Source organism: Siniperca chuatsi, linkage group LG5 (assembly GCF_020085105.1).
Source record: "Siniperca chuatsi isolate FFG_IHB_CAS linkage group LG5, ASM2008510v1, whole genome shotgun sequence".
Lineage (NCBI taxonomy): Eukaryota > Metazoa > Chordata > Actinopteri > Centrarchiformes > Sinipercidae > Siniperca > Siniperca chuatsi.
The window spans coordinates 14,060,916-14,076,827 of NC_058046.1; the positions used below are offsets into that span (position 1 = coordinate 14,060,916).

At 42.0% G+C, this 15,912-nt stretch overlaps 3 protein-coding genes across 5 annotated transcripts; 2 read left to right on the plus strand and 1 right to left on the minus strand.

Moving 5' to 3' along the window:
* The first annotated feature begins 39 nt into the window (after positions 1–39).
* polr3d (polymerase (RNA) III (DNA directed) polypeptide D) lies at positions 40–15,875 on the plus strand. 2 transcript variants are annotated; one of them, XM_044196154.1, is made up of 9 exons: positions 40–963; positions 13,294–13,461; positions 13,675–13,718; positions 13,819–13,976; positions 14,084–14,208; positions 14,302–14,461; positions 14,686–14,933; positions 15,022–15,174; positions 15,386–15,875. In XM_044196154.1, exons 2-9 carry the CDS (start codon positions 13,300–13,302, stop codon positions 15,500–15,502), a joined length of 1,167 nt encoding a protein of 388 aa, XP_044052089.1. In that variant the 5' UTR covers positions 40–963; positions 13,294–13,299; the 3' UTR covers positions 15,503–15,875. The 2 variants fall into 2 exon arrangements, with proteins under 2 accessions (XP_044052089.1, XP_044052088.1); XM_044196153.1 differs by lacking the exon at positions 40–963 and adding an exon at positions 11,919–12,076.
* ppp1r3c2b (protein phosphatase 1 regulatory subunit 3C2, duplicate b) lies at positions 1,189–3,101 on the plus strand (the record flags this gene model as incomplete). Its single annotated transcript, XM_044196228.1, has 1 exon — positions 1,189–3,101. A coding segment is annotated over one exon (876 nt), but the record flags the coding sequence as incomplete, so codon positions are not given.
* LOC122876171 (phytanoyl-CoA hydroxylase-interacting protein) lies at positions 2,124–9,488 on the minus strand. Of its 2 annotated transcripts, none has more exons than XM_044196155.1 (5): positions 9,268–9,488; positions 6,752–6,928; positions 4,912–5,086; positions 4,583–4,700; positions 2,124–3,852 (listed from the first exon to the last, which is right to left on the minus strand). In XM_044196155.1, the coding sequence occupies exons 2-5, from the start codon at positions 6,926–6,928 to the stop codon at positions 3,306–3,308; spliced, it is 1,017 nt and encodes a 338-aa protein (XP_044052090.1). In that variant the 5' UTR covers positions 9,268–9,488; the 3' UTR covers positions 2,124–3,305. The 2 variants fall into 2 exon arrangements, with proteins under 2 accessions (XP_044052090.1, XP_044052091.1); XM_044196156.1 differs by having other exon boundaries at positions 9,351–9,468.
* Positions 15,876–15,912: the final 37 nt, after the last annotated feature.

The window sequence follows — 15,912 nt, forward strand, 5'->3', positions numbered from 1 at the left end:
GAAATAGGCAAATCTTGACTAGTGTAATCCCTTGCATAGCAATTCTGAGGTCTTCACTCATCTATAATGTCCTTACGTTTGGTGTCCACATATATCTCAATAAGTCTGGAACTTCTATGTGTCTTACATGTTTCATGTAACTCAATATGTACACACGTACATGGACTGATTCTTGGATAGCTTCCTCTGTCTGGTGACTAGCATGCTGGGAGACGTTTGTAATCCGGCCCTCCTCAGTGTCACACATACGGACGGACTGTGGGGAAGTGATCCCTTCAGGACAAGCGCCAGCTAGCAGAGGATTTGGATCCAGGCCCAATTCTCAGTGGGATCTATGTCAATTGACAGGTCTGAGAATAGAGCCCGGAATGACTGGAATAGTTTCCACAATGCAGAGTAGAATTACATACAGTAGACCTGTATGTACTTGATGGCCACATCAGCAGATGTGATTTTACATAAATCTTTGCAGCTAACATACTGGTGTAATAACATGTTTTTGTAGAAGTAGCACCTAAGTTAAATATAAGGAATTTTGCTGTAAAATGAAATGGAATGGGTTTTACTGGCAGGTCTGAAACAATATTAGAAGACCGCAAAATCACAAGACTTAGCTGATTGGTCAGGAGAGTAGAGAGGGTGGAGTATACAACATGACATCTTAACTGAAGTGGTATAAATAGGAACCTGTGCCACATTCTGCGGGCAAAGAGATGACTTGGACTACAGACAACGACTTGCTGCTTGTTTGTATGTAAGATATAAAAATATTTGAAACTAATACATTTTTCTTGTGAGATTATAGTTGCAGAATTGCACACAAAGAGAGACTTTTAATGTATAACAACAATGATTTTGCAGTACATTTTTTTCCTTCTATTTTCTAGAACTCCAGTCTAACATTGAGGACAATATTCCCGTCACTCAACACCAGACTACCAGTATGGAGATGTCCAGTACAACGTAAGCACTTGATGCAAACCAAGTGTGTGGCAATTCTGCTGCTGTGGGGTGCATTATCTTGCATCATGTCTTCAATCAAAATGTAAGGGTGACTTTTATCACATTTTTGGTATCATGTCACCTTAATCTTGTGATGCATTCCTTAATGCACCCCACAACCCAATTACAGTATATACAAAAGTTGAATCATGCTTTTAGGGCAGCAGTCTTTATTGAAATCACTGTTTATCTCTTGCAAGCGTCCTGCCACTGGTTGGCCTCAGGTCAACGGCCCAGTCAGCTGGACTCTCAGAGATTGCTGTCAGGCTGTGCTTGAACCAAAGTAAACAACTGTGTCCTCATGTTTGGGTTCCCATCCTGAAGCCCCAGCGCCCTTGCATCCGTCCTCCAGTTTCAGATCAGCTGTCCTCTGACATCTTGAGCCAAGCCTTTCTGGCCCACCCTCTCCCATCTTTCTTGGATGACTTGGATGATGATGTTTTGATCCCAATCAAGAACAAACGCGTGGTTTTCGCTGACTCGCGGGGATTGTCTCTAACAGCCGTGCGAGTGTTTTCCGATGAAGAGGAGCAGTCTGACCTCGACGTACTGCCGTCGCTGCAGGGTTTGGGAAGCATGACAGAGGATGGCTACAGCTGCACCGTCAGCACCTGCTGTCCAGGAACACGGCTCAAACTGGGCTTCCCGCAGCCCTCTGCAGATTTCCAGGCCTTTCGTGCCAAGCTGGCAGAGAGCATGGTTATCCTGGAGAACTGCAGTGTTACTGAACAGGCCCTCCAAGGTACCGTCCGAGTCAGGAACATCAGTTTCCAGAAGGATGTGCGTGTACGCGTCACCTTTGACTCGTGGCAGAGCTACAGAGATGTGTCCTGTACATACCTGCAGAAACGCTTCGGAGGGCCTCAGACAGACATCTTTGAATTTGATATTGCCATTCCTAAAGTGCTAGATGCCAAAAGGAAGATAGAATTCTGTTTACGTTATTTACCAGGAGGGCAGAGCGAGCCTTTTTGGGACAATAACAGTGGACAGAATTACAGCATTGCTGTGTGTGTGAGCTCACATCTCTGTCGCGGGAAGAATCTAAGTGAAAGGGCATGACTTAATCAACCTAAAAATGATCCCTGTTTTTGTCATACATAACATGTCCTGGGTAAAGATGAGGTGGATATTTTTTATTACATTTTATTTTCATAAATGTTTTGACATCTTAGTAGCTGCTTTGTATAAAAAAGTCTTTAAAACAGGTCAGTTTTGTTGCATTCAAGAAATTCAGCATCAAATGGGTGACCTTTTCTTCAGTGCTCACTCTCTTGCCATGTCCTACATTTTGGCCACTCACCAGTGCATGCATTACTGTTGTGCACAGGGGAGGGGATCCCTTTCACTTTGGGCATTTCTGGGATTCCCATATAGGTCAGAGATTATTGGACGGGGACAAACAGAAGCCCCATAGCCAGAGGGAAGCTAATCTTAGCTCAGCCCTGTTTATAGAGCCAATGGTTGCTGTCAGAGACTGATTGCAGGGAACTTTGTGATACCATCTTCCCCATTACCTAAAACCCCAACACACTTAACAGCCCTGCTTTCATTATCCCATTGCACCATATTTTTCTGCCGTGAAAGTCATTAAGCATTACAATGAATTTCCTAATCATAACTCTACAATTATCTTTTTAAGAAGCATTAAATTATTTGGCAGGATTGCTAAAAAAATGAAGTCTCTTTTTTTTAAAGACAAAGAACATCTGGCAGTGACTTAGAGAGAGCATCGCAAGAAGTAGAAACAGCAAAATATTTGTTATGACTTCTATAATGTTTGAAGCCACTGACTTATAAAAGGGGCATGCTTCTGGCGTTTGCACTTCCAGGTTGTATCAAACACACATTTCTTTAACAAAAAGCACATCAAACTAATTAAATCAAACACATCTTCAGGAAAAAATGTAAATTTAAAAGTTTTGAAAAAGAAGAAAATGCCACAGAGCGTGAATGACTCCCAGCAAATAAGGATCACAGATTTTCTCCACTCTTCTAAAGCCTATCATGTCTTCAAATATGTTTTGTGCAACAGTCATGGATGGATGCTTACTGTATTATATCCAGCTGTGATCATGATAAAGTTCTGCGATACATATTGTAAAGTCTTCTATTTAAAACGCACTATTCTAGTCCAGGCAGGAGGGAAGAGGGACAGCAGCATGCACACACCCGAGAGGTGGGCTGTTTCCACTGTGTTCTGACCTACACATGATGGGCTCAACTGTTTTGTCTTGTGCAACACTGTCTTTCAGTATTGTAGGCTCACACACCCCCGGGTCTGTCCTACATCAGCATCTCCCTTAGCGTCCCACACTGATGTTGCACACTTTGCAGCTTGGGTCTTTCTTGGCGTTGGCTGTGGTCAGGCTCTTAAGCTGGTGGTGCCCGCTGATCTGCTCCACACTGCCCTGATCCAAATGAACCGGCTCTGTGAAAAGCACCTCAAGGATGACGTCACTGGCATGACAGTACAGAGGCTCCTCTCCTGGCCTCTGGGGGGCAGTGTATGTCAGGAAGGGGTTGGAGGCCAAGTCCAGAATAGGGAGGCGGGAGCGACAGAAGGTGTCTCCCTCTGAGTCAACAGGGGCCAGCACCAACACCACGTAGTGGTAGGCTGTGTACATACAGTAGAAGTCTGCAAAGTACAGGCTGATGTTGGGGTTCAGCAGGTGTCCAGCTGGGATCTGGAAACGCAGGGGGCCATACGGGGAGTCTTTGGGAGGGAGGCCTGTATCAAACTCTGTGTTGCAGCTGAAGAAGACTCCTTGCAGTTTGCTGTTGATAGGAGAACCATGACTCCCACTGCTGTCTTTTAGCGCTGGACGCATCAGGCCTCCACATTCCCTTCTAATCCAAGATATGAAGACAAACAGTATATAGTACAGTATAAGTATTATACTTAAATGAATAATTAGGCATTTTGGGAAATGCACTTTATAGATGTGATGATCGATACCACTCTTATGTCTGTACACTAAACAAGAAGCTACAGAGAGTAGCCGGTTAGCATAGCACAAAGACTGGAAACAGGGGGAAACAGCTAGCCTGGCTCTGTCCAGGATAGATAACAAAATCCGCCTACCAGCACCTCAAAAGCTTGTTTAATCAGTACAAAAACCGATGTGAAAAAATTGTGGTTTCACAGTGGGTAATGTGCGAGACTATGTCTTAGGCGGGCGCAGTAACTTCCTGGAGTCTCGTCACCGTGCCAATCAACCAGCAGACTCCTGGAAGTTACTGGTCCCAGCCAAGAAAGAGTTCGGTATATAACCACCCATAAAACCCCAATATGCTGTTTTTACACTTTGTTTATGTTCAGATTAAACAAACAAGATCTAACACGTTAAGGGAGCTATAGAGGTCCTGGTGGATTTTGTTAAAATTGGACAGAGGCCAGGCCAGCTGTTTCCCCCCCTGTTTTCAGTCTTTGTAGTAAGCTAAGCTAACCAACTGCTTGCAGTAGCTTCATATTTACTCTACAGAAATGAGAGTGGCAAGAAAGCAAATAAGTTTTTGTCAAAATGTCAAATTATTCCTTTAATTGCTTCAGGTATACAATAAAGAATGCAGCACTGACCTGGCGTAGTCAAAGTAGTCTGGTTGCTGGTTGCGATAAAACACAGAGAATTTCAGCAGCCTCCCTGCAGAGCCTTTGGCCTTGTCAAGAAGCTGCTGTAGGTGTTCCATGGCATAGTCTGCAAAGTTGATAGGAGTTGTGTAATAATTTAAAAAGCTCTGCACTACTTTCAAATGCTAATGACTACACACAGAATTGTGGGGGGGGGGTTGTCACTTGTGTGCACTGCAGTTCTTTGTCCTTATCTTGTATTACTTTGGTTAAAGCTGTCATACTCTATATAATACATTATCAGTGTTACTTTAGCTGTCAGGCATGGCGTGTCATACCTCCAGTGCAGAACTCCACCACCTGGCTCCACTCTGACACCAGGTAGTCACCGTCTGGTTGTCGGACAGCAGTTTGGACAGCAACACAGTACTCTGTCCGCGGGCTGAGGAACCAGTGTCCCCTCACTGCCATGGGAAGAGGCACAGCCTTCGCCACCAACTTGGTTGGCACATCCTGGAGGACAAAGCAGGAAGGAGTTGACATCAGGGACAGGATGCAAGGCAATAACAGGCTGCTGTGTGTTTGATTTACATTTCAAACTAGTGTAAATGCAATTGTTAAGTCAACCATTTCCCTCCATAAACTTTGCCTTATTAGCACGATATTCCACTTCAAGCCCAAGCTGCTGTAACTAGGATACATCTAATCAAATCAGCGGCTTTGTTTTGGCCAAGGCCTCTAAGAAGCACAGCTAATTACTATGGGCTCAGAGGCCCATATATCCATGGCAACATCTCTGATGCAAGTTTGTTTGTGCCACTTTGTGTATCAGAGAGAGAGAACATATCTTCCATTCAGGAATAACTCGCTCCGTCCTACCCCTTGCCTTGACTTCACAAAAGCATCTGTTGAATGCCAGCTGCAATAATAAGCCATAATTACAGTCAGTATTTTGCATCTGAAACGAAGGGAGATCATAAATGTTAGGCATCAGCTACTGGAGCTAAATTTAGACACCGAATCGACATTTAACCAATATAAAAAGATAAAATGTTTCCTTTAGCAATATTTAAACAAGACTAAGAGTCTACAGCCATGCTAGTGGCTCTTGAGGCTGTACTTAGGCACAGTAGTGCTTTGAGCTAAATGCTAATGCCTAACAAAGAAGCAGGCATGTTTACCATGTTCACCGCCTTAGGTTAGCGTGTTAGCATGCTAACATTTGCTAATTAGAAATAAACACAAAGTACAGTTGAGGCTGAATGCTCTTAGTTCTGCCAGTATTTGGTCAAATTGGACACACTGAAATTGACCTGATAATGGTGATAGGTCACCAAGGTTATTACAATTCATCCTGAGGGGAACATGTCATTGCATACATTGCATGGCAGTCCATCCAGCAGTTCACAAGACATAGTATACAACCTGAAGGTAAAGTCAGAGGATCACCAAAGTCATTAGGCTTCATCTACTGGGACCTCAAATGTCAGTACAAACTCAAATAGTTGTTGAAATATTTTAGTCTGGACCAAAGTGGTGGACTGAATAACCAACCAACAGACAGACCAAATTTGCTAAAACTTAATAGGGTCTAGGGGTTGCAGATGGAAAGTAGCTGGTAGCTAAATGCGGTACAAAGCATCTCCTCTCACTGCTTGAAATGAATAGTCCCTGACAAATACATTTCTAAAATTAAAAAAGATAACGCCTTACATTGCTGCCTTATGTCTGTGATGTATGACATTAGCTTAATTTGTTAACATAAAAACTGTTCTGTGCTGCAGTTTTTGTCTACTTTAAGAGGACACAATGTACAAGTGAGTCACTGGCCTGAAGCTGTTGACTACACTCATTTTCCTTTTTTGCCTGTATTGGAAGTGACTGAAAGGGCGCAACCACTGTTTTCTGTGTTCAGATTAATGCAGAATATCATAAGGCAGTTAGACTCATCTGTTAACCCAACTAAACCTCAATAAAATGCATGTTTTCCTCTCTCATTTAGGCTATTATTTTAAAAGTGCGTAGAGTACAAGGAGGACTTGAGGATTGATTGGTGTGAATCTGGAATATGAACACAGACCGCACAGCAGGAGACACATTGACTGGATACACAGATACATCCAGGGAAAGGATAAAGGAAGGTACAGAAGGTGATGCGGTAGTTTCAGATTGTCACACCCTGTGTTTAAAGCGGTTGGGGTCCCTGCTCTCTTTGCGGCTCAGGTCAATGAAGAAGTGTGTGGCTCTGGCAGTGTCCTCGGGGGTCATATCCCAAATGATGCGGAAGGAGTCACAGGTCACCTCACAAATCTGGATATTGCAGGGGGTGGAGAGAGGGGCGTCCATTTCTGTCATCTGCCATTAAACCGAGAGATAAAAGAGGATAGTTAGACTAGAGTGTAATCTGGGACTGTAATACCAGTCCTGGAGAATGGCAACATCTGGTAAAGGAGATTAAATTGTATCACTAAGAGCTACAAAGTGGACACTACAACAGTGCAGAAACACCATGGCTGAATACACCTCAGACAGAATCCAATTAACCTTTCATTTAGGGATCTTATCCGGGGATTTATTCACTGTTCTGCTTCCCCCCCCTCTTGCCCTTAATTGACATTTCCTATCATTACACAACTCGATACACTTGCAGCTGAGTGACTGGCCTGACTCTGCTTTCCCTCTGCGTTCCCTGTGCATTTCATAATCCACCTACAGCAGTCTCCCAGCAACCACACGTCTACAGCCTCCCTCAGTCTTCTCCTGTAAATCTCACTGAAGGGGTGGGGGTCACAAACAAAAACAATGCTGCACCCGATAGCAGCAATTTCAACTAAAGGAAACTTTTTAAACACTTATGCCTCCTCGCTGAAGTGCATGCCTTTTTTCAAAACAGCTGAACAAGTGAGCTCCTTGCAGCTCAAATGAGCTTCCAGCATTTTTTATGTTGTTTGGGCAGAAATAGGGGAGGTTAAGTAGGTATCAGCAGGAGGTGATATATGATCATATTTCCTTTGTGCCCATCAGTGATTCGATCCAGGCTGCTGCACATAGCCCTGAGTGCCAGTGTGGGGGCAATCTGTTGGTTAGCCTGTGTTTGTGTTTGATTAGCTGTCACCTTCCCTCTCATAAACTGATGGTTGGTCTCTGCAGCATGTGCGCAATGGTCATCTTCTTTTGCCCGGAGACTTTGTGCACATCTATTCCTCCATAGTTTGCTTGTAATTTTCATCCATCTTAAATGTGTTATTGCAATCGTCTCCTCCAGAATTGCTTACTGATCTAGTAAAAAGCATTTTGTCCTCATTTCTCTGTAATTTCACCATCTCAACACCTGCGAAGCACATTGGCATGTTTTCCTTATTAAAATCGCTCTCACACTGAGCATATGCTAAATCACAAATGTGCCTCAAAATAACCTAGCAGTTTAGCACAAACAATCTTAACATGCTCATTTGGTTGTCTGTATGATCCAACAGATGCCTGCTGTAGTGTCATTGTGTGACTGTGAGGTCTGTTAAGGTGTTCTCCTGTCAGCATGATGGACAGGCTGCAGCAGCTCATTAAAGCCTGTGAACTGTGAAATTTGTGCGGTGGCTCGTTCACACAGGGACCAGGGGACAGAGCTGTTGCCTCACGCACGTGTGTTTTTCCACGCGTCTGTTTTCCAGCTGCTGTTCTCGTTTCTTGCCATGGTCTTTTCAGAGATAGAAACTGGGGCGAGGGGAGATTCTCACAGGACAAGTCATCAAAGCCCCATGTCTCTGTGTGTGTTCCACTTTTGGATCGAATACATGTGAACACAATTCAAATGCAGGTTTCCATACCATTTCCACAGTCCCATTGCCCTCATTTGTAAATCAGCCTGTAAAAAGAAATGCGAGCCAATTATCTCTGCTGCAAACCTAGCTTTGATAGTCAGTTGATCCAAATCAGTCAACTGGGTCTAATCTAATAGTTATATCAGAGACTCACATTATAAATCATAATTTATCTAGAAGTGTGTACACTGCTCAATTACAGTTCTTACACTACAGAGATGTTGTTATCTCTGTGAGACAGCATCATCAAGAAGCTGCTGCATTCATGCATATAGAGCAGGGCACAGAAAGCAACTCTGTGCTGCACAAGGGAGGAAGAAGAGGCACAATTTCCTCAGTACATTATTTAAACTAAAGGGGGTGAAATGGCCATTACACAGTACTAAACACTAAGAAATGTGTGTTGTGTGAAGTCCTGTACAAGCTGTTAAATGGAGATATTGTGCGACTAACACAGTTTGACGCACTGCACCCCCTTGCACAATTAAACCAAGCATTAAAATGTAGGAAAATGAGCACCAATAGCATTACACGAACCAGTCACTGCTGCCGTATGAAATCTCCTCACAGTCTCATGTGAAATGGCAGTGGTGGGATGTAATAAATGTCCAAAGTTAGCGATAAATGTCATCACTCATGCATGTGTACATCAACAGAACAACGTGCAAATAAAACTCATGCATTAACACCCCAACCACTGTATTCATCTGACTTTATGTCTAATACTGCTTGAGAAATGCACAAATGAAACGCACCATCACATCATCAGATTATTTGATCTTCACAACTTCAGACGCTGAGAGTACAATACAATAGATTTATTTTCTGAGCACTACAAGCATTCTATAAGGCGGCTGGTTTAGAAAAATTCCTTACTTGTATGTGGCACAAATTTGTGATGGGAGATGATTATAGCCGGACTGAATTATACTATCTTCTTTTTCCGCTTTTCTACTTGCCTCCGCTGCTGCAGTCGATGATAGATCCCTCAGGAAAACTGATTAGGAGGTGAAACGAACACACAGGCTCCTCTCCCTCTCCTTCTCTCCGTCTGTTTCTCTCTCACTCTGTGTGTCACATAAACACTCTAACCCCCAACCCCACCTCTCTCTCACACACACACACACACCCCTCCCGCCCTCCCCACTCGCAGTCTCATTTTTGTTCTGGGCTCTGAAGATGATGTTTACTTAATTCATATATGCAGCCACACAGGATGAATTAAAACAAAAAAAAATGAGAGAATTTCCCAACTGGAGTGTGACCACAGTGAGACACTCAGTCAACCTCGTCAGCATCATGCTCTCGCCAGCCAATCATAAACAACACATCACTTGCCAGTGAGGCTGCCCTAAGGCACAAAATCCACACACACTCTAATATAGACTGAACACTTAACTGCTTGCATAAATGTCACCTCTCAGAAATGGAGACAGTACAGACATGAGGGCTGTGATGAATAAAATGAACCATTTTTTACACGCTCCACTGGCTACTGAGTATTCAAAAGAGATTATCCTGAGTGATGCCCCAGTAAATTACATAGAGCACCGTCAAGATCTCAAATAATATACATGTGCCAACTGTTATGCCATATGGACTAACTCCACAGGCCATCTCCCCCCCAGCCTATCCGGAGGCAAGGGATGCCACTATGTAAGTCCAGAGTAAGCAGATTTCTACTGGCATTCATTTTCAGAGGGATATCTTTGTACTGGTTCAACCTCATGGGACAACTTAATTTAGGATTTCATCAAAGATTAAAGAGACCCTTCCCAGATTAATGGCCATAATCGCCTGCTAAAACAATGGATATGGGCATAGAATAAAGACAGATAACAAAGGGATAAACTGATGGTGAGAGTGCAGTCCTTTCACAATCACATAATATTTGTATTTGAAAAATGACAAAGATATATTGCCATAATTCCACAGGCTGTGTGCGCTATTGAAAAGCTTAATTTATTTCCAGCCAGCCGCAGATAAGTGATACCCTCAGAGTGTAATTAAACTGCAATCATCCATCATTAGTCATGCCACCACAGTCTGCCTCTGTCCAAATAGCCCTCTCAGCCACAGAGCTGGGAATAGCCAGTTTGTTAGAGGAGGGCTGACTATGTGTCTGTTGAGAAGAGAATATGGCCCCATTTACAAAAAACATTTGTGATGTCCTAAGAAGGACGACATCCCTTGTATTTCAATGATGTCTAAATATTAGCATATTTCAACATTTTCCAAAAATGGTGTGAATTTATTCATCACAACCCACCCTCTGCATGTCAGGAGACCTACCCCAAGGTCCATGCATTATCAGCAGGGCCAGACACAGCCAGGTTGGAGTGGATGTCTGGCCTGGTGCACCGAAATAGTCTGAAGCAGCCCGGAGCAGGGATTTATTTCTCCGTCTTGTTCCTGAGGCCAGAGATGCAGGATGGTACCAGACCAACTTGCACTTTACAGAAGTTTAAGAATCATATTTGCATTTCTTCATATGATCTGTGTGCACCAAATTATTTACACATTTCACAAGTAGCTTAATGCTGACTTGATGTTCATGAACTTTGTGTACATGGGTGAGTCTCTCTTGACCAGATTTTCAACCATGAGTATACACTAACACACCTCGTTGTACATTTGGAAAAGTATCACATTTACAAAGTCAAAAAAATAATATGCAATTTGCACATCAATTGTGGTGCCACAGCTGGGAAATACATTGTTGTTGTGGTATGAAACTAGATATTGTCTTGGATTGTAGTTGTCCTAATGATATAGCTTCAGCGCTAGCTTAAATGTTGCAGTTAAGTGATGCAATTGTCCTGCTCGGTCGTCTATATATCTTTCGAAAACATCAATTTAAAACATGTAGATTGGAAGAATGGTGTCTCTGATCAGAAGTTAGCTTATGAATGCAATGCTGTTGCAGCCTACCCTCAACAGTTGGAGCTTAGACCACCACAGATAAATAACCTGTAAAAAACACTGATAAGGTGAAAATAGGTTCCTCTGCTCATTCATAGCCAAATTGTAGAACTATTGCATAGTTTTCTTTACTCATTAACATGGCACTATGTATATTATTAGTGTACTGTATATTAATATCCATTGGCACTGCATTGGACTATTGCATAGGCTATTACAACTGCACTGTTGTAAGCAGTAGTATACATAACTTTTAATGTAGTAGCCTAGGCCAATACCATGAGCTCTCTATTCACATTATATTGGCCCAGTATGTAAACTATGCAGGTAGCTAGTGCTTAAAGTATAATTCATCTAAAAGAGTTTATCCTGTGTATTGCATAATGAGCCTGTGCATTAGGCTACCATTGTTACATTCTGTATATCAATTGTACTTTATGCATGGATTTTTATGCGCATATTATTATATTATATTATTATATTATATTATTATATTATATTATTATATATGTATACACCAGAAAACAACGAAACTGTGCGCAAGATAATTATAGTAATTGTCCATTCGTTAATTGATGACTATGCGAGTCTTTCTGCGCAGGTTTGATCCACGTGAACTCACAGGGTGATGACATTGCGGAAGTGTCATGGCGCCGTGCATCATGCAGTGTCAGAAACAGCACTAGCACTAAACTACTTGTAATGACTCTTCTCTTACTAGTTTTGGATTAACATCTAATTAGGACATCCGAGGAATCATATCGTAAGTATCTGAAGAAGCATAGTGTGTCAAAAGTTATTCTTGACAGCGTTAATGTTCAACATACGTGTATTGTATCCTTGTATTCGTGTTTGGACTTGGCCACGTGTTGCTGAATTTTTTACTGTGTTATTGACGAGAAATCATCAAATATTACGAGCCATGGCCAAACAAGTTTAAAGTGGTCATTTGGCTTGGACACTTAAAGTGGCTGTCGGTTGTTTATGTCACTAAACTACAAGCGTTGCTGTGGTGTAAGACCAGAGGCCCATGTTGTTTAGGAATAATTGATGTCTCCATTCAGAAGAACACTGTTTTTCAATAGGCTCTATTTTACATCGACATTATGCCGATTAGAAACTGTGCTTTTGCAGAATTTCCGTGTTGTTCCGCATTGTTTAACGTTACATGATGTAACAACAACGTGCTGTGGTAATTATAAACTGAGAGACAAAAGCAAGTATTCTTTAGGATATTGATACTGTAGATATATAGGTACATACACACACGTAGGTACGTACATAGGACATGTAGGTTACTCGAGAATAGCACACTAATTAGTCAACCTCATCCAGGTTTAATTGTTAAGATGAACTGTATTAATTCCCTGCAGCGAAATTACTGTTTTACAACAATCAGTGACTATAAATACATTATTAGCTGCTCAGATAAACAAAACTAACCGCATCATCTTTATAAGAAGTCAGTATATCTACTATCTAAGGTGGTCGCCCTTGTTGCAAACGTTGGTGGCTGGCCACTTCTATCCACACTGGATAGTCACATTAGTAAGATGACAAAAGAGGTTCAATTGAATGAAACCTTAAACCACAATCAGTAGTACTCGCATACAAAATATAGATAGGTGCCATACAGTTTTTCATGGATACACTCATAGTAGACGATATTTTCAAAATCACGATATTTTTAACTGAATATTATGATGTTGATAATGATTCATTATTCTGGGAATGATGAATACAGTTTTGAGAAATAATTATTAATGTAAATATAATAACCAAACAGGAGGAGGCATTCATTGTTAATTTCAAACAAGTTCCGAAAGTTGTATAAGTGTACTGTTATGCTATTGCTCTTGTCCAAAATCACTTCAATTAAAAATAACAATAATTATAGTAAGACTACCTGCATTAGCATTCATATTATTAATCAGTCACACATATACAAGGTCTTTTATTCCTTTTGCCACACGTCTCCAGTTTAGGATGGCAGATTCGGGCTCAAGTGACTCCAGTGGTCAACGTTTGCCAAGTCCTGGAGGGAGCAATATAGGACTGCTGATGGGCCGCCGGCCACCCGCCGCCATCTCTACTGGCCGTCTCCCCTCAATGCGTTCTAGAGACCTCACCCTGGGAGGAGTGAAGAAGGTAAAGTACTTTATCGCACCGTTAGAGAGTTGTAGAAAATTATCATTGTCCAGGAAATGTTTAAATGAACAACCAGCTCCTCACTAATTCCTCAGCCACAACACTAATGTGATCTGAAAAATATATTGAGTGAATGATATATGATACATTTTGGAATTATTACCTGATTTTGTCAGTGTTCCAATACTTACTTTTTGTGTTTTATTTTTTTAGAAAACTTTTACACCCAACATTATCGGCCGAAAAGCCAAAGAGGAGTAAGTTCATGATAACTGACAGTGGAAAAAAAGAAAGTCAGAAAAAATGGATTTAACTATTTTTCTGACTGTTGACTAATAACTTTGTCTGTCATAACAGAACAAAAGTTGAAGGTGGACAGAGGAGAGACAGGAGGGATGGAGATCGAGGTCGAGGTCCGAGAGATAGAGGCAGGGGCCGAGGTCGCCCAGAAGTCATCCAGTCCCACTCTATTTTTGAACAGGGGCCCGCAGAGATGATGATGATGAAAAAGAGAGGTAGGAGTTCAGCTGGATAACCACTCGCTCTCTTCTGCTGGCTTTGGCTGATGGTTTTTTTTTACCATTGCAATTACAGTTTAAGTGAATCCCTGTATCACACACAGGAGGCTATGAAAATGAGAGAGATGCTCCGGCCATCGGACCGTCACCCATCATCAATATTAAAAAGGAGAAGAGAGAGACTGAGGAAGAGACCAAAGAGATTCTGCGCAAGCTGGAGCGAGATAATGTAAGTCCCTTTGTTTGTCAGTTGTGTTTATTAAGTAGCTTTATTTAGCAATTTCCATTAATTTAACTCTCCTTTCCTATTGCATTTTTTCAGTTTATAGACGATCCCTTCCTGAGGAGTGAGCAGAGTAGCTGCCCTGTCCAGCTTCCCCTTGCTGTGTCGGGATGGGGATTCAAGGAGGAGTTTACTAACGCTTCTGTTAAAATTGAGAAGGTAGAGGAAGATGATGAACCCATGGAACCTGCAGTTGAAGGTAACTTTTGTAATTTTGACTCCACCTGCTTCATTTTCTTGGGAAATGTTGTTTTCACAGTGTTATTAATATTTTGCAACAAGATAAAACTAAAAGGTCCTGTATCTAGGTAGCAGTTTCCAAGTCAGCAGCTTGTGTTTCCAATGTTTATGATAGTTTGTGAAAGCTGGAAATAAATGGCAAGCATGTCCACATAGCTGGTCTCTCAAAATACACATTATCAGTGAAACAGGAGCCAGAGGAAATCGACATAAAGAAGTCAGAGGGAGCTTGCAGGCCTCCTCCTCTCCCTGAGCCTGAAGTTCTGCCTGACCTGCTGCATAGATGGAGTCTGAGCAAAGGGGAGGAGCTGTTCTTCATGCAGCTGCCGGACTCGCTGCCCGGCCAACCCCCCACCAAAGAGCACAGGCCGGTGAAAACAGAGGTGCAGTCAGAGGACGGACAGTCTGTGCTTCTGAAAACAGAGTCTCAGGTAGATATAATCGTCATCTACATGTTAAGTACATAATGATATTGAGGTCATGTGTGTAAACTGTAAACTGTGTTTTAATTTTAAACAGGAGGAGGAACCTGAAGACAACAACTGCAATCTGAAAGACCTGCGGGAGGGTGTTGTAGGAAAAATGCTTGTGCGGAAGTCTGGCCGGGTACAGCTCATACTGGGACAAGTGACACTTGATGTGTCTCTAGGAACGTCATGCGCTTTCCTGCAGGTATGATAGTAGTATAGCTATCGATGTGCGTCTCTTTCTGTCTGTTTGTCTCCATACTATATGTGTTTCTATGCAGCACAATTGTATTTGTCTTCCAGTGTCTCTCTACAGGCCACTGTTATATAATAAGTAATAGAATAAATATTTACTATCAGCATTATTATCATTTCTGACATGCTTTTCGCTTCCTCCCCACCCCCTGTTTTCTCAGGAGCTGGTCTCTATTGGTACTGAGGGAAGAACGGGCGACTTGACTGTATTAGGGAATGTCAAACACAAAATGGTTTGTTCCCCAGACTTTGAGGCTCTACTGGAGAGCAGCGCTTGACGCTCGTCAGAGCAGTGGAGGAATGAGCCACTTCAAGCCTGACAGGTGGATGCACTTGTGGTGGCTTGTGATGTTGACAAGATGTCCACCGTTACTATGGACTATTCCCTTTGGAAACTGACATCCAATACAAGTACGATGGCCATTGATTGTGCTTTTGTGTTTTCAGAGTGGCAATAATAACATATTGAAAAACACTATCTATAAATAAGGTTTTATTTACTTCTTGTGGAATAGGCATATTAATTCAGGGTTCAAAGGTTGAATGGTGTGCCAAAATTCAGTACTGTTTTCATTTCTCTGTCTGAAATTACTTGACAAGACTGTACATGGATGTAAATGTGTGAATAAAAAAGCTTTTGTTATTCCAGTATATTAGTGTCAAATGTTGTAAATAGTTGGTTCACCCA

What these genes read in the sequence shown, in the direction of transcription:
- LOC122876171 (XM_044196155.1), bottom strand. Translation starts at nt 6,928, where the DNA reads ATGACAGAAATGGACGCCCCTCTCTCCACCCCCTGCAATATCCAGATT. An exon ending in GGTGGAGTTCTGCACTGGAG is followed by an intron (nt 4,701 to 4,911) that starts GTATGACACGCC and finishes TCAACTTTGCAG; the next exon opens with ACTATGCCATGGAACACCTA. An exon ending in GACTACTTTGACTACGCCAG is followed by an intron (nt 3,853 to 4,582) that starts GTCAGTGCTGCA and finishes ATCTTGGATTAG; the next exon opens with AAGGGAATGTGGAGGCCTGA.
- polr3d (XM_044196154.1), top strand. Translation starts at nt 13,300, where the DNA reads ATGGCAGATTCGGGCTCAAGTGACTCCAGTGGTCAACGTTTGCCAAGT. An exon ending in GGCCGAAAAGCCAAAGAGGA is followed by an intron (nt 13,719 to 13,818) that starts GTAAGTTCATGA and finishes CTGTCATAACAG; the next exon opens with AACAAAAGTTGAAGGTGGAC. An exon ending in GATGATGATGAAAAAGAGAG is followed by an intron (nt 13,977 to 14,083) that starts GTAGGAGTTCAG and finishes TATCACACACAG; the next exon opens with GAGGCTATGAAAATGAGAGA.